At 42.5% G+C, this 24,266-nt stretch overlaps 1 protein-coding gene across 4 annotated transcripts in view; it reads left to right on the forward strand.

Moving 5' to 3' along the window:
• Positions 1 to 23,068, forward strand: part of NINL (ninein like) — an 80,120-nt gene extending 57,052 nt beyond the window's left edge. For all 4 annotated transcript variants that reach the window (XM_069954397.1, XM_069954401.1, XM_069954398.1 and 1 more), the window contains 11 exons: positions 2,796 to 2,900; positions 4,493 to 4,562; positions 6,845 to 7,078; positions 7,338 to 7,622; positions 8,912 to 9,175; positions 10,652 to 10,726; positions 15,166 to 15,279; positions 15,410 to 15,523; positions 18,282 to 18,494; positions 18,716 to 18,829; positions 19,885 to 23,068. In XM_069954397.1, the coding sequence (XP_069810498.1) occupies positions 2,796 to 2,900; positions 4,493 to 4,562; positions 6,845 to 7,078; positions 7,338 to 7,622; positions 8,912 to 9,175; positions 10,652 to 10,726; positions 15,166 to 15,279; positions 15,410 to 15,523; positions 18,282 to 18,494; positions 18,716 to 18,829; positions 19,885 to 20,076 (1,780 nt within the window). In that variant the 3' untranslated portion in view covers positions 20,077 to 23,068. The remainder of the gene's footprint in view (positions 1 to 2,795; positions 2,901 to 4,492; positions 4,563 to 6,844; positions 7,079 to 7,337; positions 7,623 to 8,911; positions 9,176 to 10,651; positions 10,727 to 15,165; positions 15,280 to 15,409; positions 15,524 to 18,281; positions 18,495 to 18,715; positions 18,830 to 19,884) is intronic.
• Positions 23,069 to 24,266: the final 1,198 nt, after the last annotated feature.

Consider the following 24,266-nt stretch of genomic DNA (forward strand, 5'->3'; position numbering starts at 1 on the left):
ATGTACAAATAACATCTGTTCTAGGAATACATTTCTTACGAATTGGTGTTTTTTTGAAAAGCTATATCTATATTTCAGGTTCTCGTTATACTTTCAGGGTTTAGCATAAAGATGTTGCAAAAAAAAAAGAAAAGCACAATAAGGCTGTGTTCACACACTGTCAAAATGACGGCCATTTTAACGGACAGCTGTCATTTAACAGGAGATAACAGCCGTTATTTGTTGTGTTAAATGACAGCCCGTCCATCATTGTGACACTGAGTGAACATAGCCTAAAGTACTATCAAAGTACTAGTAGAGTACTATTCCTCTTCATCAGGTCTTGCCATACACATAACATAGCTGTCATTCAAACACTTGTTACTCCTACATCTGTCTCTCCTAGTGACCCCATGCATATAATTTCTTGGCTAAGAATGCATAGATCTGAGGCCCCTATACACATTAGATTGGAAAAAAACTGCTCTAAAATGTATTTATTTTTAAATTAGGTTCTTAGTAAACCATTTGATCAAATAGAGTGTACCATCTCATCACATTAAGGTGAACTTAAGAGGGATGGTTCCTAGCAAAGCCCTCAAAACTGGACATGCAGGACCCAAGTAATCTCTATTTAAAACACCCATGGGTGAAGTGCAAGCCACAAGGAGGTAGCTACACCTCTCACAAATAACACAATAAAAAAAATCTCCAGCACTCCAGTCCCAAGCTCCTGATTTTGAAGGCTGTAATACCTCCTCACTCCCCCTCCCATCCCTGACTCTGCTTTCTTGATTGACAGTTAGTAGCAATCTGAGCTCTAAGCGAGGTTAGGTATGGAGTAAGGAGGCATTACAGCACTGAGAAGATTAGGAGCTCGGGAAAGCCTCTCTGACACTTTGCACTGGAGAATAACATAGCATTACACAGAGCGATTATCTTCCAAATCGGACAGATATCTCGCTGTGTAATAGAGCCAGCGATAAACAGATGAAAAAGCAGCTTGTTGGCTGATCGCTCACTTAAAGGCTATGTTCACATCTTGTATTTTGGTCAGCATTTCTGTTGGTATTTGTAACCAAAATCAGGAGTGGCACTGACCGGACCAAATTATAATGGATAGGTTTGCACAGCTTCTGTGTTTTCTACCCACCCCTGGTTTTGGTTGAAAAAAATACTGACCAAAAGACTGACAGAAATGCTACGTGTGAACATAAACTTGCCCAAAAATACTCAGCAACCGCATCACCCACTGTACAATCATCAAAACTTTGTAAGTAAGGGCCCTATTCCACCGGACGATTATCGTTTGCATAATCGTAAACGATTAACGATCTCAAACGACCGCTTTTGCGAAAGACCTGAAAACGTTCACTCATTTCCATGGAACGATAATCGTTACTTATGATCGTAATTGCGATAGTTTTTCTTCACTATTTATTCGCTATTGCGTTCGTATCTATTGCGAACAACCGACCGATGTCTTATTCAATGCGAACGATTTGCAAACGTTTTGCGAACGAGCAACGATAAAAATAGGTCCAGGTCTTATAAAGCGATCAACAATTTCTCGTTCGGTCGTTAATCGTTAACTGCATTTCAACCAAACGATTATCGTTTAGATTCGAACGATTTAACGATAATCTGAAAGATAATCGTTCGGTGGAATAGGGCCCTAAGCGCCACTTGTATGTGACAGCCCCCTTAACCCCATGCCCCAAAGCATACTGCATAGCTGCTCCGGCTTGCTTGGGAGGTCGCTGCATCTGGACGTCCCGCTCAGCCAATCAGTGGCTGCGGTGGAGCAGGGAACGTATGGTCCAGCTGGCGGGGGGGTTAAAGGGGCTGTCGCATACATACTCGCAGTGGGATGTCCATCCCACTGCGAGTATGTATTCTCATTGAAAAAGACACTGGTTCCTATCCGCAGCGGATTTTGCTGCAAACTCGCAGAGTGAAATCCACTGCACATACGGTACATGTGAACCCACCCTTAAAGTACCGATCTGGGGTAAAACTGGGTTTGGAAGGTGATTCAAGGACTACCAGAGAAAAGGCAACAATCATGAAAATAGCAACTCCTTATGTCTGCACTAGACATAACCATAGTACATGTTTTGCCTGGACGGCCCTTCACGTTACATAGAGTAGAACTTGTAATGGCTTGTATACATGGTAAATTAAACAGACTAAATATCCGTGTGGAAATCTGAATCTGCAATCTGTGTGGATTTTGAAGCAGATCGGCAACAACGGCCAAGATTAATACAAAAATATACATGATGTTGCCGCCTATGGAAACCTGGCCGCAATGTATGCACATAGTATACACTCCGGCCAGGTTCCCTAGCGGCACCATGAGAAACTGACATGTCCGTTTTCTGCGGCCGCTATTCATTAAATAGCAGACGCAGAAAACCCTGTCAGTGCACACTGTGGAGCGAGCGGCTCCGGCCACACACTCCATAGCATGCAGCGGGGAGTTCTGATGCGGACGCGCACGGATGCGCCCGCATCAGAATTCAGCGGCGCTAAAGATCAACTGCAGAACCGGCCGGTATGATCTTTTCTGAGACCGGCCGTTCCGGGGCCCAGTCAGGTCACGGAACGTCCGATCTCTTACAAGGTCTGAACATGGCCTAAGCCAGGGATCGGGAACCGTCGGCCCTCCAGTTGTTGCAAAACTACAATTCCCATCAAGCATCTGTTAATACATACTATTTATGCCTTCTTTATTTTATAAAGTAAGAAATCCTTTGTTTTCATTACTTGATGTTAGGGTTATTGTTGGTCTTTCTTTCTTCCCTCTTATATAGGTTGGAGCTTGACAGATTGTCCGATGATAACATCTTCCTCAGGAGTAAAGTAGAGCGACTCCAGCAAGAAATCCTAAATCTGGACGACCTGAATAAGAAGTACAGGTAGTGATCTAAAGTGCACATAAGAGCTCTCCACAGTATAAATGTGATGGTGTAGTATACATCAGCTTCACTAGTGATTTTTTTTTATTCACAGGCATTTTAAACTAATTGGTTATTATGCAGAGAACAGTCACAATATTGAAGAGACAACATATGAGCGTGTCTTTTTTTTACGCTATAGTTTCCTTCTGTGTACTACAGTAGTATTAGGTGAAATATCATAGGGGGCTGCATTATATGTATTATGTAATTGTCTCCAGTTAGGCCTTTTGGAGCACTGCCCCCCCCCCCCTCAGGACGCCAGCCTGTCCCTTCTAATGATTATCGGTGGAGTGGGCCAATTATCGGTGTTCTGGGGACACTAGCCTAGCCCCAGTGCTCCTAACAGCCTTCTGGTCCGTTCACGCGAAGCGATAATTCGCCCAATTGATCGTTTAAAGAGTCACTGTCATATTTTTTTTTTTTGCAGAAATCAATAGTCCAGGCGATTTTAAGAAACTTTGTAATTGGGTTTATTAGCCAAATCTGCCATTATCTGCATGTAAAAAGCCTTTTCCCAGGTCCCCCCCTCCTTCCTCTTTTTCATCCACTCTGAAAAATTTGAAAATTGTGACTTGTTGCAGGAGACGTACCCTGTCTGTTCTAGGGAGAGGGGAGGGGGAGGAGGAAGGAGGGAGTTAGCCGGCAGCAGAAAGCAGATAACAGAGGATTACAGGCACGGAGCTGGGTGACAGCTGTAATCTGAGCTCAGACAGGTCACTGGTGATGGTCAGAAGAGATAACGGGTGAGGGATTTGTAGATTAACTCTTTGTTGTCCTGTTTTGGTCTTTTCTTTAGCTCTCTCCATAGGAGAACAATGAAGACAGGGGGGAGAGCTTCAAACTGCTTTTTCATGATAAAAATGCATTTTTCGGATAATAAACCCAATTACAAAGTTTCTTAAAATCGCCTGGACTATTGATTTCTGCAAAAAAAAAAATTCACGACAGTGACACTTTAACTATTTTGAAGCAACGGTTTGGTTTTTATAACAATCAGCATTTAGACAAATAAATCGTTAAAAAATTTGTTACAAAAAACTTTATTGCGATCGTTTTTAAGATCGCTTAAGCCCATCTCACACACAGAGTGAATCTTTGAAAGACTGATTACAGAAAGCGATCTGCGAATTTTTAGCCAACGACCAACAACTATTTGAGAACATGTTGAAAGATCGCAATGAACGATTTCTCGCTCGTCGCTTGATCGTTCCCTGTGTTAACATGAGCAGATTATCACTCAAATGATAAAATTCGAACGATAATCATTCAGTGTAAACGCCGCCTTACTAGAGACACAATTACATGTGATATGTCACTTCTTTGAGCGGAGAGCGGGGACAGCAGAGGAGCGCTCGCTCCCCCATAGATAGGCTATGGCACACTGAGACAGGCGGGATACTGTAGCAGAATTCCACCTGATTTACCTTATACACGAGATTAGTGTAACCTGCTGATAGTTTCTCTTTAACACAAGGACTGACCAGAAACAGCATGACCTCAGAATAGGTCACATAAAGTGATAATTTCCATATTTGTTTTCTATTCTACAGAATCCAGATTGAGGATTTCAATAAAGAAACCGATGAAGCCCATGGGAAACTGGAAGACCTAAACAAGCTGGTGAGAAATTTCTAATGGTTTTCAGTTTGATAACATTCATCTCTATTTCTCTCTCCTTTTATCCTTCCCGTTTCTTTGTATATGAGTATGTTCACACAGGACTGAAATGCAGCAGATTTATCCATTGTTCTGGATTCAAGTCATAACCTGCAGCAGATCTGTAGCATTTTATTCCTCTTTGAACATGCCTTATATGTATTCTATATTGATATTAATAATATCAAGTTGTTGAATTTATAGAATTGTTTTAAAATAATGTTTTTAGATATTTATTATAATTTTCACGTTTTTGCCATTTCAGTCTATGGGGGTTAAAGAAAGCATAGCGCCAAGATACTTCTGTCTCATCTGTTTTCCCTTAGGTAGAGTCCCAGAGGTGGATTTGTCATAAATATTTCAGGTAGAAATAACCCTTTAAAAGGGGTACTCCAGGGGCAAAAATTTTTGCTTTCAATATAATATATGGCTCTGCTTCCAGCATAGTGACTGGTGATAGCAATCACTGCTTACTGTACAGAGGCTGCCGGACTAAAACCATCATATCAGGCAGATTCTCCTTGTATACTGTATACAAGGATATACAGAAGAATGGGGCCCTGCTCTATACAGTACCAGATCATGGCAGGGGTTCGGGAACTGCAGGGCTTACAAACAACACAAACATGTGTTAGTGAACTTGTATGTAAAAAAAAAAAAGTATATATTACAAAGTAATATACAAACCTAATTATTTGTACCACATTGGGCATAAGTAATATGAACATGTGACATCAAGACCCCATAGAGCTGTCCGCCCAGCATTTTCTTTTTAATTTTACCCAGACATCCCCTCCTTGGTTGAACTTGATGGACGTGTGTCTTTTTTCAACCGTATTAACTATGTAACTATGTAACCCATATAACGTGTCCCTGTCATTAAAAAAGAGAAAAAAAAAACAACTTCCCATGTCACAGAGACATATGGAAAAAGTGTGAAGCTAAGCGTTTTACCCCACCGCTCGCTACAATCTTGGGGTTCTATTAGACAAAGCGATTTTTACGATTAACGATAAATGATCGCAAAATAGATTGCTTATCGTTAGCCTGAAATCGTTTGCCATATTACACAGAACGATAGTCGTTAGTTACAATCGATTACTATGATCATTTACTCCAGCAAAAGATTGAACAATGTGCAATTACACTGAACGATTAGTGAATGAATGTGGAATTACAGCGAACGATTAACTATGATTTTAGGGTCAGATCCAACTCAACAATCAACGATAAATTAACAATTTTTCAATCGTTACCTGCAATTACACAGGACGATTATCGTTTGAATACGAATGAAATAACGATTTTCCGTACAATAATTGTCCCGTGTATTGGTGCGTTTACACAGGCAGATTTATCTGACAGATTTTTGAAGCCAAAGCCAGGAACAGACTATAAACAGGGAAAAGGTCATAAAGGAAAGACTGAGATTTCTCCTCTTTTCCAATCCATTCCTGGCTTTGACTTCAAAAATCTGTCAGATAAATCTGCCTGTGTAAACACACTATTATGCTGGGTTTACACGGAACGATTATCGTGCGAATTTGCACGATCGTACGTGTAAACGCAGCGAGCGATCGCACGACGAGCGAGAAATCGTTCATTTTGATCTTTTGACATGGTCTTAAATCATCATTCGTCGCTCGCAAAAAATTCGCCAATCGTTCCGTGTAAACAGTCGTTCACTGATTTTACCTATGTGCGAGATAGGCTTAAGCGATCGCAAAACGATCGGAAAACGAATTTTCTGTACGATATATCGTTCCATCTAAACGCTGATCGTTATAAAAGAAAAATCGTTACTTAGAAATCGTTAATCGTACGATTGGGCGAATTATCGCTCCGAGTAAACCCAGCATTAGTCTATGAAGCTCATCTCCTGTAGCAAGATGGAAAAGACCAGGAAATGAGGTGCTAAACACCAAGACGCCAAGTGATCAAGTACCTGTGACGTGTTTTTTCTGTTCTTTGGAGCGACTGGGACACTGTAAAAAATCTATACAGCAGTCTCTCTGGATGTTCCACCTAGTCTTTAGTGTATGCCATCCATCCATATACAGGGCTGCGTAGACACGCGTAATTACACATGGAATGTCTGTATATAAAAACCAGATGGAGCCCCAGTTTTAGCACAGTCATATTATTGGGATGAGGGGAGGATGGGGGCAGGTTTATGGATAATCCACATCCCGGTGTAACACCAACTGTAATGGATATACTTCACTATGGAAACTTTCCTCTTCCAGAACCAGGAATACCAGGATGAGCTGTCCCGGATAAATACACAGCACCAGGAGGCAATCCATAAAATGAACATCAAGCTGCAAGAGATCACGGCACAAAAGGAAGAAGCAAACTCTGCTCTGGTTAAGCTGCAAGAAGCCATTAATGCCCTGGAGGAGGAAAAACTTCAACAAGAACTATCATGGCAAAAAGAAAGAGAACGCTTGGAACATGAACTGCAGATATCAAAGCAGGAGGTAATGGGGTATGGGGTTACACTACAACCAGGGGTGCAGCTATAGTACAGGTGGGGAAGCTATAGGGGTCTCTGTTCTTACCATCACATCGCCCCATTCTGGGACAGGAGGGCTGGACCATGTAAAGATGTTAGAAGAAAGTAAGATCCACATATCTGGGAATAAAGGGATGTTATAAGAACCATGTTATAAGAATGACTCGAGAAATGACAAGACACAATATGGTGCGGTGTGTGATTTTGAGTGACTTTTTATTTAGAATGAAAAGTACTGGGATGAGCTGTGCCAGCTGAATACTCAGAGCCTCCAGTTGACAAGCACTGTGTCCGACCTGAGCTGTCAGAGAGAGGTGACTTATGAGACCATCCAAGAACTCAACGCCAGACTGAGGGAGCTCACGGATGAAAAGCATGAGTCGGCCGCGCTCATAGAACAACTACAGGCAAAGCTTGGGGACCTGGAGAGAGAAAGCCATCATAGCCAGTCTGAATGGCAGAGAGAAAAGGGAAAGCTTGAGCAGGAGCTGCAGATATCCCAACGGGAGGTACGTACGGTGTATTTTTTATTTGATATTGTTTGTTGCCTGTTGTTTGATATTTGACTTTGAGTAAATCAACATTTAGGAAGAAAAAAAATGTCAGCGCCGTTTAACAAGGAGTTAAATGTTTATGCTATTAAGGTGTTTTGGTGTGCTGGGGGGAGGGACTACTGCCTCTAGTGCACCGATCCGGCCTCCTGGCTCTCCTGATATTCATTTAAAGGGTCGGATTGGTGCTCTAGGGTAGTCCTGCCCCCAGTGCACCAAAACATCTAATTAGCATAAAGAATAAAGTCCTAATAGCATGAAAATGGCGCTGAGGATGAAGGCAAAAAGCTTACCTTTATCTTCAGAGCCCTGTGTTCAGTTGGAATATATCAGCAGGTTAGATTCTTCTAACCTGCTGATAGTTTCCCCTTTAAACACCCTGTTAGTTAAGTTAGTTGCCTGTTTTTTTGAACTTTTCTCAGAGAAGCTTAGAATCATGTAAAATAATAAAATAATTCATACACACCTTACAAACACTTCTGTTTGGATGCTTCGCGTCCTCCTAAAGTATCTGGCTCATTTAGGTTGTGTTCATATTGCGTTTTTGCTGTCCGTTTTATGCACACAAAAAAAAAAGAAAAAAAAGTGCATTTATTTTGATCTGTTTTTCCATTGACTTCCATTATAAAAAAAATAAATCAAAAAATGGACCAAAACGCGTCCTTTTTGTTAACGTACACAAAAACATGGTTGACTATTTTTTTGTGTACACTAAGAAAGCCAATGTGTTTTGTTCATTTTTTTTAAAAAAGGAAGCCAATGGAAAAACGGATCAAAATAAATGCACACAAATGCACTGTTGTTTTGCATAAAACGGATGAAAAAAAAACGCACTGCAAAAATGCAGTGTGAACCCAGCCTTACCTGGTCCCTTTTGATATGGATGTGTAACTGCTGCAGCCAGTCACTTGCTGTAGTGTGTCACCATTGCACCCACTTGTTGGCTGTAGCAGTCACATAACTATATCGGGGGACCAGAAAGCAGAGCCTGGAGGGGGACCTGGGAAGCAAAGAATAAGGACGTCTTTATGGGCCGAGTCTGATATTGCAGACAGGTCACCTCCACAGAAGCCCAGACTATTTTACCTTCTGTGACCTGTGTACCACTTATGCCTTGAACATCCTGTAACCTGGAAAAGAACATGTCTGACAAAAGGAACTTTCCATTCTTTATAATAACAGTCTTATAATGTCACATTTATACTGCCCTATCTATTCAACTTGATTTGTGTTTTTATTCTTTCTAGACTGACAATACCCAAAATGAATTATTACAGCTGAATTGTACAGTATCCAGTGTAAAGGCGCAGAATGACGCTCACCAGAAGGCTCTCCAGCAGATGGATGGCAGGCTGAGAGAAATGACCCAGCAGAAGGAAGAGCTTACAGGAACTATAGAGAAGCTGCGGGACCAGCTGAGCTCTGTAGAGAGAGAGAAGCTCCAGCAGGAAGAGAACTGGCAACAGGTCCGAGAGAGACTGGAACATGACCTGCAAATATCTAAAAGCCAGGTAGGAGACTTAAAGGGTACCTGTTATGACCCCCCCCAGCAATTATATACTTAATGCCTGCCTTAGATACGCTGTTAGTTTTGATTTAAAGGAGAAGTCCAGCGGATTATAAAATCCGGCAGCTGGCAGGGGCAGGGGGGAAATTGATTACAAGTACTGTGCTAACTTACCTCTCCCTGAGACTGCAATGAATGGCAGGACTGACCATGGGACCCTTACCGGAAGGCATTTTCCCCTGATTGTGATGATGTCACGACTCGGGGGGGAGGGGGGCAGTCCATCAGCCAGGTCGTGACGGGTCAGCTCTGGAGCATGATGGGAGTCCTGAGGCCGGTCCTGCCACTCACCACGGACAAGGGGAGAGTTAAGTTAGCACTTATAATAAATTTCCCCCCTGCCTGCTGTAGGTTTTTATAATTTGCCGGTCTTCTCCTTTAATAGCGCAGCTCCTACGGTCCATTTAGTGGCCCATTATGCTGCTCATGCTTCTGCATTTCACGGTGGGCCCCATATTATAAATAATATTTGCCTTTGATCAGTGTGTACGGACACCAGCCAATCAGCAGTCATCTTCACGGGGCCAATCTGTGCAGAGCAGAGGGGCAACAGACATCACTACCTGCATTTGGTCTCTTTTTTAGCTTTTACCAAATGGCCTTAGGGTCCATTCACACTACCAAATTTGGCATCGAAATCCTGTGTTAAACCCCTGCGAATGGACTCGGCGCCGAATCCTGCCTGCTATCTGTTTGAATGGGAGGGCTTGCGTGCCTCTCCGTTCAAAGAATTGACACGTGACAATGCATGGAATTTTGGCAACGATTCTGTAGTGTGCACGAGCTCTTAGTGATGAAACCTTGACCGTAGTTTTCCAGTAAGAGAGACACCTAGTGGCCAATTTTATAACAATGTATTTCATATAGAAAACAGGCAAAAAAATAAAGTAAATTGAAAAAATTGCTGCTCATCTCACATTATTTAGTGCCCATTTCCAGTCATTTTGTTGCTCTAGCTGAAAAGTGAAATGGTGCCCTCTAATTTCCCAAAATGGAAATAGGAAAGTGCAGACATGGACTGGATGACTGCAAAAACACCACCTCCTACTGTCAAAAAAGCCTGTCAAAGAAGCCAAGACGCTGAGGATGAAGGTAAGTCTCTTACCTTCATCTTCAGCGCAGTTACCATGCACTTTGCAGTTAAATCCCACATTTGGTAAGGTAGTTTGGAGCACCGGGGGTGGAGTTACCATCCCCAGAGGACTCATCCACACCTGGCTGGCCCGTCCCTTCTAATGATTATTAGTGGAGCCCCGCCCCCAGTGCTCTAAATGGCCTTATTAGACACAGGATTAAACTGCAAAGTGCATAGAAGGTAACAAACTATCCTTCCTCAGTCTGCCTTGGTCTCCTGCGTGACGGGTTCCCTTTAAGATGCATATTGAATGTAAGAGCTATATTTTTTTCCCCACAAAAATAGATCGAAAATCTGATTTTCAAGCACAAGCTAGAAAAACAAGATCTTCTAAATGGGCTGGATGAAACAAACAAGCAGGTTAGTGTGTTTTTTTATTACCAGTCCTCATAGCTAAACTGAATTTCAGATTTGTAAGCTAGTAATAGCATTAAAGCGACTCCACAATTGTATCCACAATCTGAACCCCCCCAAACCGATTGTACCTTCAGATAGCTGCTTTTAATCCAAGATCTGTCCTGGGATCCATTTGGTAGGTGATGCAGTTATTGTCCTATAAAACAACTTTTTAACTTGCATCCCTGTGTCAAATTGGCGTGGCCTAGAGTGTGTGTGCCCAAACCTTGCACCGCCCCTCCTCCCCACCCTCCTCATCATTAGGAATGCCCCTGGGCAGGATTTCTCCTATTCATCACCTGTGTGAACTCATGGACAATAACTGCATTACCTGCCAAACGGACCCCAGGACAGATCTTGGATTAAAAGCAGCTATCTGACGGTACAAGCGGTTTGGGGGAGGGGGGGGGGGCAGATTGTGGGTACAGTCGCTTTGAAGGGGTTATCCAGCGTTAGAAAAACATGGCCACTTTTTGCAGAGACAGCACTGCTCTTGTCACCAGTTTGGGTGCAGGTTTTGCAGATCCGCTCAATTAAAGTGAATGGAGCTTAATTGCAGACGAACATATTTCCCACTGAAGAGATTCCCTTAATAAGCAAAGTCCATATATAATCAATCAAACCTATAACATAATAGCCTATCTCAGCCTCCAAATCCCTAATATGCAAAGTGCAAGTGTAGAATATATATATATATATATATATATATATATATATATATATATATATACATACACTCACCGGCCGCTTTATTAGGTACACCATGCTAGTAACGGGTTGGACCCCCTTTTGCCTTCAGAACTGCCTCAATTCTTGGTGGCATAGATACAACAAGGTGCTGGAAGCTTCCTCAGAGATTTTGGTCCATATTGACATGATGGCATCACACAGTTGCCGCAGATTTGTCGGCTGCACATCTATGATGCGAATCTCCCGTTCCACCACATCCCAAAAATGCTCTATTGGATTGAGATCTGGTGACTGTGGAGGCCATTTGAGTACAGTGAACTCATTGTCATGTTCAAGAAACCAGTCTGAGATGATTCTAGCTTTATGAAATGGCGCATTATCCTTTCAGTAGCCATCAGATGTTGGGTACATTGTGGTCATAAAGGGATGGACATGGTCAGCAACAATACTCAGGTAGGCTGTGGCGTTGCAACGATGCTCAATTGGTACCAAGGGGCCCAAAGAGTGCCAAGAAAATATTCCCCACACCATGACACCACCACCACCAGCCTGAACCGTTGATACAAGGCAGGATGGATCCATGCTTTCATGTTGTTGACGCCAAATTCTGACCCTACCATCCGAATGTCGCAGCAGAAATCGAGACTTATCAGACCAGGCAACGTTTTTCCAATCTTCTACTGTCCAATTTCGATGAGCTTGTGCAAATTGTAGCCTCAGTTTCCTGTTCTTAGCTGAAAGGAGTGGCACCCGGTGTGGTCTTCTGCTGCTGTAGCCCATCTGCCTCAAAGTTGGAGGTACTGTGCGTTCAGAGATGCTCTTCTGCCTACCTTGGTTGTAACGGTTGGCTATTTGAGTCACTGTTGCCTTTCTATCAGCTCGAACCAGTCTGCCCATTCTTCTCTGACCTCTGGCATCAACAAGGCATTTCCGCCCACAGAACTGCCGCTCACTGGATGTTTTTTCTTTTTTGGACCATTCTCTGTAAACCCTAGAGATGGTTGTGCGTGAAAATCCCAGTAGATCAGCAGTTTCTGAAATACTCAGACCAGCCCTTCTGGCACCAACAACCATGCCACGTTCAAAGGCACTCAAATCACCTTTCTTCCCCATACTGATGCTCGGTTTGAACTGCAGGAGATTGTCTTGACCATGTCTATATGCCTAAATGCCGCCATGTGATTGGCTGATTAGAAATTAAGTGGTAACGTGCAGTTGGACAGGTGTACCTAATAAAGTGGCCGGTGAGTGTATATATATATATATATATATATATATATATATACATACATACATACATACATATACATCTTGCGATCTTTACTGTAACATCTTCCAGGAATCTTGCACTGGGGCAGGGAGAGACAGGATGCTGTGCACATGGCTACAGACTGTTTCACGGTTGAAACTTCCCGCTTCCTCTGGCCAGCGTCCTATCTGTCTCTTCCTGCCCCAGTGCAATATTCCTGGAAGATATTACAATAAAGATCGCAAGATATTAATTTTGGTGAGTGCTACTTCTACATTTTTTTTTGTTTTTTCCAAATGGCTTGTGCGATTATCTGAAAAGACTGTATTCCTAATGCTGAGCACCACAATTTATTTAGCTACATCAGATAACATACTCAATGCTCCCTGTTACTGGCTGCACAGATAAGGCTCATACACATTAAGGCTGGGTTCACACTACGTATATTTAAGTCAATATTGTGGTCCTCATATTGCAACCAAAACCAGGAGTGGATTAAAAACACAGAAAGGCTCTGATCACACAATGGTGAAATTGAGTGGATGGCCGCCATTTAATGGCAAATATTTGCTGTTATTTTAGAACAACGGCTGTTATATTGAAATAATGGCAGTTATTTACTGTTATATGGCGGCCATCCACTCAATTTCACCATTGTGTGAACAGATCCTTTCTGTGTTTTTAATCCACTCCTGGTTTTGCTTGCAATATGAGCACCACAATACTGACTGAAATATTCGTAGTGTGAACCCAGCCTAAGGCTATGTTCACACTTCGTATGAGACCGGCCGTTCCGTGACCCCGGCCGGGTCACGGAACGGCCGGTCTCTGGCCGGGTGATCTCGGCCGGTACTTAAGTACTGGCCGCGTGATCTTTTTGGCCGCAGAGCTCTGATGCGGGGGCATCAGCATGCGCCCGCATCAGAGCTTACCATAGCACACAGTGAAGCGAGCGGCCGAAGCCGCGCGCCTCACTGTGTGAACTGACAGGTCTTTTATTTGCGGGGCCGCACAGATCCCAGCCGGAGCGTATACGGTGTGTGTATGCTCCGGCCGGGATCCCATTGTTTAATAGGCTGTGTTCCGCTGCACAAAATCTACGTCCGTTGTTGCTATCGGCAACAATGGCCGTGGTTTTACGTAGTGTGAACATAGCCTAAAACTTGCTTGATACTGATGAGAAGATTGTGCCGACTGATTGTTTCTCTGTTGCTTGTGAGTGAAATAATTGTTGTATTGTTGTAATTGTACTGATATGAGGAACATAGATGTCACTTTTACCATAAGGAGAATGAAAAACACCAGTTTCCAGTTTCACAGCATATTTTATGGAAAAATTTGTTCTGTCTTTGCAAAATACAACTGATGTCACAAAAAAGTAAGGGCCCGTGGGTCTGTAGGTGAAAAAATGCAAGTGCTATGGCTTTTTAAATACGAAGAGGAAAAAGCAAGAGCCCAAAACCAGAAATGTGCCTGGTCCTTGGTGCATACTGTATTTTTGTTCCTACAAAACCAGCAGCATAAAAGATATGAGGAATTTTTCATAACGCTTTGCATATTTCTAGTACAGAACATCTCTCCTTTGTTACCTTATATACTTTAAGTAAATTCTTGCAACCTCCTGCCACAACCATTGTGCAAATCTATACAGAGCCTCATGCTGCCAATAGCTTTGAGCTGTCCAGGCATGGATTCCTCAAGACCTCTGAAGGTGTCCTGTGGTATCCATACATTGGCAGCAGATCTCTTCAGTCCTGTAAGTTCTGCATTGCAGCCTCTATGGATTGGCCTTTTTTTATGCTCCCTCTACAGTTGCTCAGTTAGACTGAGAGTCCTGAAGACCTGCTGTTTTGGAGAACAAGTATAATGTAGACATGTCAAAAACTTTTATTGGTCAGGGTCAGGTTCAGACTCCTGACAATTTCTAGATAGAGCAGGGAGAAGTGCACAGCTGTACGCTCCTCATCTTGGCTCACTACCCTCACAATCTTGTTGTTTAAGACTCCATACACCTACAACTGAGCCCATTGTAAGAAGGCATCAGCGAACCGGCTGAGGTTTGGGTCCGTATGAACCTCAACTCTCTGCGTCGCATTCCCGCTGTCTGCCCGCTTCGTGGAGAGGGTGGATACAACCTTGAGGACTGCCTGGAAAACTGGGATAGAGCCATAGCCATAGGCTGTATCCCAGTTTTCTAGGCGGTCCTCAGGCTGTATCCACCCTCTTCACGGAGCAGGCAGACAGCGGGAATCAGAAGCCGAGAGTTCAGGTTCATACGAACCCAAACCTCAGCTGGTTCGCTCATCTCTAATTGTAAGCAGTGAGATGGAGAGAAGAGGAAGTGCTTAACCATGATTAATGTGCATTATTTGTCTATGTTGATTGAGTTGATGTAATATTTTCTATATCACTGTTTGACTATATCTGTAAAATATATTTAAAAAAATATCTGATCAATTTCCAGCTTTTGGTTATGGTGACCCTTCAAGATGAAATCTCATCATTAAAGCAAGTAAAGGAATCTTTGGAGGATCAGTGCCAGACTGTTTCCAAACTACTTAAAGAAACCACTGAGCAGGTGATACTGGATGCTTATACAGTTACATGCGCTCTTCTTGATAAAGCCATTAATAGCACGCCTATATATTACATTACCATGGTGCCTTCCAGATCTAGTTTGTATTAAATATTTTGTATGACTCTTTCAGGTGAGTCAAATAGAAGAGCTTAAGTGTGAACTAAAACAAGCCCAAGGGGAGTGCCACATGTGGAAGAGACGCCATGATGAGCTGAGATCGGAGCTGGATGATTCCCATGATGAGGTACTGGACTAATGAATAAAGCTTCATAAAAATGGAAGAAAGGGCAGAAGGAGGGATGGGCTACAATGGTGTGACACCCTGCCATAAGGGATGCCTGCAAGAGTTACCCACATAGCATGGAACCCGGCGGGCTTTGGGGTTGTAGATGAGGGTGAGAATGCAATAAATTCCTGTAACTTTCTATAAAACATGTAGCTTAATATATGGTAGAGTACCTGTCATTGAAAACAACTTATAACTGAATCTGCCTAGATCGGGAAGTAAATGAATTACCACATTCAGCCAGTGAGATTCTATTCTGCTTGATGTATTTAAAGGGGTTATCCAGTTTTAGAAAAACATAGCCACTTTCTTCCACAGACAGCACCACTCTTGTCTCCAGTTTGGGTGGGATTTTGACGCTCCGTTCCACTGAAGGAAATGGATCTTAATTGCAATCCACATCTGATGTGGAGACAAGAGTAGTGTTGTCTCTGGAAAAAAGTGGCCATGTTTTTCTAATGCGAAACCCACTTCACCTCTTCTATGTGTTATAAGGGGAATACGCAGTCTTTCAAATTCTGTCTTTTAGATGCGTTGAACCTGTGGTTTCATTGGTGATCACATCAGTTCCCACTCTCATTACCAGTCAGTGGTAATGACCACCACTCACCTACATCATTGGTTGGGTGGTCGGCATGTCTCAGCAGCATCTCTTGGAGGTGGTGGACTTTGGGTAGTGTAGCTAGAGAAGAAGGGATCTCCAGAGACCTGTTCACTTCAATGGCCTGGCACAGAGTGACATGGTCACATTATCGCTGCAGAAAATGCCAGTACAAATGTTTCTTTTATAAAAACCTTTTAGGCTTTAGCCACCAGTATTCCAATATGCTCCAACAATCTGGGTGTGTTATAACCCTTAGAATGATGACACTGTCTGCACACATCCCCCTATCAGACCTATACATGCGATTAGGAATAATCCCTAATGACATTACTATGTTCTTCAGTATCTGTGCATAGAAAGATTTATTATTTTACATAAAAAAAATAACACTTGGCACAATAATGTCCAGTTAATCAAATTATACGGAGAGATTGGCTATGGAATCTGTCGTGTGCTGAATAGACTAATTGGAAGAGCAAGTCACCGGCATGGTTCAGCTGGAAATGTCAATGTTCTGATCTTTAAAGGGAACCCTTCATTATGAGCATATTGTTTAATCTATTGGCATCATTCTATAAAGAAGCTGTTTAAATAGATATACATTTTAGTAAGAAAAGACTTAGTACAACTTGTACCTTTTTTTAATTGACATTCCAGCCATTTCTATCGTTAGGAGTCTGGTGGGCGGTCCCAAGCATTATTTCAACATGCATTCAGAGATAGCATTGCCCACTGGAATCTTATTCCCAAAAGTTACAGAGACTTTAGTGAATAAAACTTATACTGAATGTTTTCCCACAATGTATATATCGGTCTCCTTAATTCTTCTTCCTATATAACATAGTTACATAGCTAATACGGTTGAAAAAAGACACATGTCCATCAAGTTCAACCAAGGAGGGGATGGATACAGGGAAGGGGGAGGGATGATAAGTTCTAAACACATGCATTTATATTATTTTGGTCTAAGAACTTGTCTAGCCCTGTTTTGAAGCCCTCTACTGTTGTTGCTGTGACCAGATCCTGTGGTAGACTGTTCCACAGATTCACAGTTCTCATAGTAAAGAAGACTTGTCGGCTCCGGAGATTGAACCTTTTTTTCTCCAGGCGGAGGCAGTGCCCCCTTGTCCTTTGAGGGGGTTTTACCTGGAACATCTTTTCCCCATATTTCTTGTAGGGGCCATTTATATATTTAAATAAATTAATCATATCTCCCCTTAAACGTCTCTTCTCCAGACTAAAATTTAATTATTTCAGTCTTTCCTCATAACTAAGATGCTCCATTCCCCTTATTAGTTTAGTTGCCCGCCTTTGTACCCTCTCCAGCTCTAGGACATCCTTTTTATGCTGCTGGTAGATCAAAATTGCATATTCAACGTGGCCGATTCCCCAGACTTTAGATCAATATGTGACATTTGACATACACCTGTTCTCCTTACCTCTTTCACATTTATTTAGTTACAGTAGGAGGTTAAGGCTGTACTGCAATGTTGCACACACTGTTAGTGAATGGTGTTGGGTTGAGGTGTCTTTGATGGATATTTAGTCACAGGTCGCATAGTGGTCGTGCAATGTGTTGCAGCATTGTCCTTTTCAAGTGAACGGAACTATACAACCACTATGAAAAATATGGAGTAAAAACCAGCCTGAAGCTGATATACATTAAATAAGCTGCAGCTCTAACATAGCTGCTATGGCTTGAACAGCCGATTAGTGGGGGTGCAGGGTGCTAGGCCCTTACCAAGCAAACATTGAGATGCTTTACTTCTTAGGACTTTCATTTCTACACTTAAATTCTTCAATTTTATGTACATATTGAGATATTCCTTTAAATTTACTTAAAATCCATTTTCAGGTGAAAAAAAATAATTTTGTGAGTGGTCTTGACAAAACAATGATCTGCATATAAAAAACACTTAGTGCTGTCTACCTGCTCCAAAGCACCTGCTCTATAATAATAAATGTGACAAATGACCAATAGAGGAAACTGCAATAAGCAACCTAGGCTCTATATGTTCTTGGGTTATGATCGTTGTAATTTGTAATAATTGTATAATGCAGCTTTCCATGTAACACTCCACTTTACTATCTTATTGGATTTTCACACTACAGCTATTAGATACCAACAGCAAGCTGACTCTTGTGCAGTCTCAGCATATGCGAGAGGTCCAACAACTGAAGGAGAAGCTGTGCAGCGCTGCGCCCAAGGAGCAGCTGGCTGAATTACAGAACCGGCTCTTAGAAGAACAGCAGAAAGTCCAGCAGCTGCAGGAGCGGATGAGGTTTCACGCTGAGCAGACCAATCGCCAGCTGGCCATGCAACAGGTATCTTGCCATGATATAAAAATGTCCTAATGAATTCATAATAATATAAGCCCCGTCTTATTTTCTGAAAAAAAAAAAACCCCTGTTCTAGTTTTCAAAAATGGATGACGTTTCCAGCTCAAAATTCCATCTCTTACCTTACATGCACTTTTACAAGGGCACATCCAGAACAGAGACACCCAGTAGTCACTTACACAGTCCCATGTGTTGTGTTCATGCAGGAGGAACATGAAAAGCTCTTGCGTAGAATGGAAGAACGAATGCAAGATGTGGAAATGAATCTGAAAAATGTGCGCGTAATGTTACAAGAAAAAGTTGATCAACTGAATGAGCAGGTGAGTGTAGTTTCAGGGTCCTTTTAGGTTACTCCTCGAAAATGCCTTTACTACAGTGCAAGAAGGGCTACACAAACAATAGCTGGATTGTTCATGCGGCCCTTTCCTCCTATGATTCATTGACTGCACATCCTTTATTACTTGAGAAGATGTGTGGTCAATGAACAATGTTTTTTTTTTATCCTGCTAAAATAATGCAGTCGGCTTTGCATGCTTGTCAGCTGATGGCTGGGCCTTTTAAACAGGGCAAAATAATCATGTTTGGCCGATAAATGACCCATATTATAGGGCCCATAGTGCTGGTGGTGGTACACACACACACACACACACACACACACACACACACACACACACACCACACACACACCACACACACACCACACACACACACACCACACACCACACACACACACCACACACACACACCACACACACCACACACACACACCACACACACCACACACACACACCACACACACACACACACACCACACACACACACCACACACACACACCACACACACCACACACACACACACTATCCAGCAGTCGCCTTCACAACTATAGTGTACAATTGAAAGAACAGTAGTACTGGTCACATTTACATAAGTTTTACTAGTCCTGATTATTCCAATGTGGTTTCATTCAGCCATCCACTGTTAGAACCATTCCTCCTAAGGCTGGGTTCACACTGCATTTTTGCAATCCGTTTTTTTCATCCGTGTTTTGCAAAAAGTGGATGCATTTGTGTGCATCCGTTTTTCCATTGTAAAAAAAAACAGATCAAAACAGATCCGTTTTTTCTTAACGGACACAAAAGTAATGTCAGCTACGTTTTTGTGTCTGTCAAAAAAAAAGGATCCGTTTTGATCTGTTTTTTTTTACAATGGAAGTCAATGGAAAAACGGATCAAAACGGATGCACACAAATGCATCAGTTTGTACGTGGATATCTTTCTTGGATTCTACCATACACTGGCTATAGAATCATTCTCTATAAATGGAGTGATTATAAAGTATAAACCTTCTTTCATGTTCATTTGTATCTCTCAACAGCTGGAGAAGAACGCTAAATCGGATCTGCTTCTAAAAGATCTGTACGTGGAGAACGCTCAGCTGATGAAGGCTCTGCAAGTGACAGAACAGCGGCAGAAGAGCGCAGAGAAGAAGAACTACCTCCTGGAAGAGAAGATTGCCGCATTAAACAAAGTCATGAAGAAAATTGCCCCTGCCTCCCTGGCGGTGTGACACTATGTGCACTAGTGGACTGACATGGCTGACCATGCCTCACCATGGCTAGCAGGGCACTGATAATGTAGCATTTCTTCCTATGGGTTTTAAGCAATAAATAACAGCAATGGACATAATATAAAAACTGTACAAACAGGCATAAATCTGATAAAAGGGATTACAAGAGACAATCACACGGGTAAATACCAGAGCTCGGACTCTTCAGAATATAAATAAGGCTGGAGACTACAGGTACTGTGGCAGCCCTTACACTCTCCAGCAATGGCTGCTGTGCAGCCTCTTATAACACAAGGAACAGAGTACAGAGCAGGGCTCCTCTCATGTATATCCTGTGACAAAGAGGGTACTCTACTCTACAAACCAGAAATATGTGAGCGGGCGTCTACAATTCCTTGGAGAAGAACGCTAAATGGAATGGAAGATGGGGGCCTGTATCTCTGCCGGGATGTGGTTGGGATTATTTTATTCTGCACTATTTAGCGCTAAGAAAGTAGAGCAAAACACTACATCATTGTTTCTTCTATGGACAGATTGTCTGCTTTGACAGAAAGACGCCATAAGGCCTCATACACATGTCATCATTTCTAATAGAGCTGTAGTAAGACTCTATAAAGGGAGGTATTCCTTCCTTCATATTCTCTAGGGAGTTATATCTGTATACATATGGAATTTGACTAAGGCTATGTTCACACTACGTAAAAGTACTTTTTGCGGAGCGCAACATAACCTTATCTGATATGGGATCCTGGCCGGAGAGTACACACATCGTATACGCTAAGACCGGGATCCCATACGGGGCCGCAAATGACATGTCAGTTTTCTGCGGCCAGAATTCAGTGAATTCCGGCCGCAGAAAGACCAGTCAGTTCACACAGTGAAGCGAGCGGCTCCAGCCGCTCGCTTCACTGTGCGCTGTGGGAAGCTCTGATGCGGGCGCGCGCTGATGCGCGGGCACAGACCGCCCGTTCCGTGACCCGGCTGGGGTCACGGAATGGCCGGTCTGATACGTTGTGTGAACATAGCCTAAACCTGTAAAGCCTCCTTGTTGTACATGATCCCATTCACAAGATTTAAGTGAATAGCGAGGTCCTTCCTGAACATCAGCATCTCCATCATAGAAAATTCAGGGACTTACTACTTATGAAATATTCTGTTGCTGAAAGATCAGACCCTTACAATAGTGTCTGCTTTAACTGCAAATGCAACTTTGCAGGCAGAGCATGCTCATCGTTACAAAGTATGGACAGCTCCTCATAGTATGGAGATCCTGGATGTTCTCTTGAAGGAAATCTGTCCGCTCCAATTTTACGTTCCAAACTGCTGACACTGCGAGATAGCTGGTTGGGTCAGGAGACACATGGCACCTTTCATATATCTGTCTGTTCTTACAGGATATAGAATATATTCTGAAATAAAGAGTCAAAGAGGCGTTGCCGAGCTCCTGAAGTGCAGCACGCTGTAACATCTCCTTGCCCCCCCTCCTACCTGGCCATGCTTGGGACTCCGCTTTCAGGTGTCCATCAGTAAGGAAAAAGACTAGAGGAGACATTGCAGCCTGGAGTAGATCAGGAGATCGGAAAAGCCTCTGACTCTTTTTACCATAAAAGCATCTGTCTACATACTTGGAAGTACAGCTGAATATATGAAAGGTACCATGTGTCTCCATGACCTAACAGCATCTAACAGTGTCAGCAGTTTGGAGCATGAATTATAGCTGACATATTCCCTTTATATGCGATTTCTGAATGATTATTTCAACATTTTAATGTGTTATCTGGTCTTAGAAAAACATGGCTACCTTCTTCCAGAAACAGCAGTTCTCCTCTCCTCAGTTTGGGTGTTGGTTTTGTAGCTCAGTTCCATTGTAGTAAATGAAGCTGAATTGTACTACCACACAACCTGGGGAGAAGGGTGGTGCTGTTTTGTAAAAAAAAAAAGTAGCTGTGCTTTTTCTAATTCTGTATAACCCCTTTATACTATCTAGGTAGAATAAACATGCACCCACTTGCCACCAATGCCATTCTGATGGTGCTGGCCTGTGCGTCCGCTCTCTGTTCTGACACATAGGAAATGCCAGTCACTGGCTGAGGCAGGTCACTATTGCGACTAATGTTTAGCTGAGCAGGCAGCGTATGGCATTAGGTAAGTACAATTTTTTTTCTATCATAATATGGGTTCACACTATGGAATCCGCGCGGATAAGTTCCAGCAAATTCCGTCGTCCGCCGAAAGAAATTACGTCAATTCTTCTGGCGGACGGCGGAATCTGCCCGGCCATAGAATGGTGTCTTTGGCACAGGCGGATACGTGTGCCGCTGTGAGCGAGTGGCAGAATCCGCCGGAACTTATCTGCCCGGATTCCGTAGTGTAATCCCAACCCTGTGCACCGTTTAAATGAGTTTATATACATTTAAGTAAAAAAGTAAGGCCTTCTGCATACAAAACCCACTCATCCAGCCACACAATAGATTTCATCAGGTTTAATCTTTGGTTCCCTGGGAAACATGCTGCCGTACACCACTTATGCCCCTCTATGGCAGTACAGGTAGTTGGTATAACAAGTGTTAGGTTAAGGAAGTTAGGTATACAACAGAAAAGACATTTTGACAGACACAGTTAAAGTCCTTTTGTTACTTTGGTATAGTCCCCAATGCACCATACTATATACTGCTAATGTTGCACCTTTTTTACTTTTACATTCTTTGCTGCAGCTCACAAGTCCCTCTGATGCTATGTATGTCATTCTGAATCAGATCACATCAACTAGATGATGATTGGAGATCCAGAGAGGGTATGGAAAGGCTGTGTACATCATGTGGTGTATATATAGCTTCTAACTCTCCCCCATGTCATGTCTGTACATAACGTTTTCTACTCTTGGGCTGTTGTATACATTTTATATTTTATAAAACATGTACAGTTTTTTATGTGAAATGTGTGTGCATATTTATACCGCAGATACCCAAAATAAAAGGTGACCTAAATAAAATGTTACAAAATCCTGATGAGGAGCCTCCTTATTATCAAAGATGGGAATAAATATGAGCTTTGTAAGTTTGGGGTAATACAAGTATAACGCTTAATAAGATTGTCCAGGATTAGAAAAACATAGCACATAAAGAGGTGTACTTAATTTTTAAGGGGTAATATTTAAAGTGTCACTTTCAGTAATCAATAGTCCAGGCAATTTTAAGAAACTTTGTAATTGGGTTCATTAGGCCAATATGCCATTATCTGCATTCAAAGAGCCTTTCCCCAGATCCCCCCCCCCATATCCACTGCTCATTATCAGGAAATCTCGATTAGACAGGGCTCGACTTTACATCAGACGAGCCCTGTCAAATCTATAGGGAGGAGGGAGATTAGTCGCCAGCAGAGAACAAAGGATTACACAGCGGGAGCTGTGTGAAAGCCGGTATTCAGAGGTCAGTGCTGACTTCAAAGGAGATAGCCGGTAATGTAGCTGTAAATTAACTTTTGTTGCCCTGTTTTGGTGCTCCACCCCTCCCCTCTCCATAGAAAACCATGAAGACAGGGGGGAGAGCTTTTTTCATCTAATGGGTTCATTTTTCAGCTAATTAACCCAATTACAAAGTTTCTTAAAATCGCTTGTACTATTGATTTCTGTGAAAAAAATGAAAACAGTGACATTTTAAAGGGATTTTCCAGGCAAAATGGACTAACAAGCTGTGCTGTATATAGCTCATAAGTCACTGATCACAGTGAAGAGAGTGGATCTCCGTTCATTGTGTAGCGGTGGTAATGTGTAACTTCAGCTTTGATCCTGGTAACTTTAAATGGGACCTGAGCAGCAAGAGAAAACTCTTGTTCACTGTGTTGTGCAGGTGCCGAACATCTCATCGGCGTGGGTGTTGTCTCCCCGATGATCTTTCTCTTTCATCCAGAAAACCCCAGCGAAATATACTTTATGTGTCCCCCCCTCTCTTGCTGGACTTCTCCTTTAGGTAGGTGTTACATGTCACATCCAGGTTTGCACATTGCCCAGAACATTACACCGGCTTGCTTGTTTTCCATAGTATACATCCTGGCACCTTCTCGTCCATAGGTAAGACATACCTAGTCACCTCATGATCAGGATCAGAAAAGGCCACCCTGTTGTATTGTCTAGTCCTGATACTCACATATCCATTTTTTTTTTTTTCAAACTTATTTTTATTCATCCATGA

This window comes from Dendropsophus ebraccatus, chromosome 15, assembly GCF_027789765.1.
Source record: "Dendropsophus ebraccatus isolate aDenEbr1 chromosome 15, aDenEbr1.pat, whole genome shotgun sequence".
NCBI classification, from domain to species: Eukaryota; Metazoa; Chordata; class Amphibia; order Anura; family Hylidae; genus Dendropsophus; species Dendropsophus ebraccatus.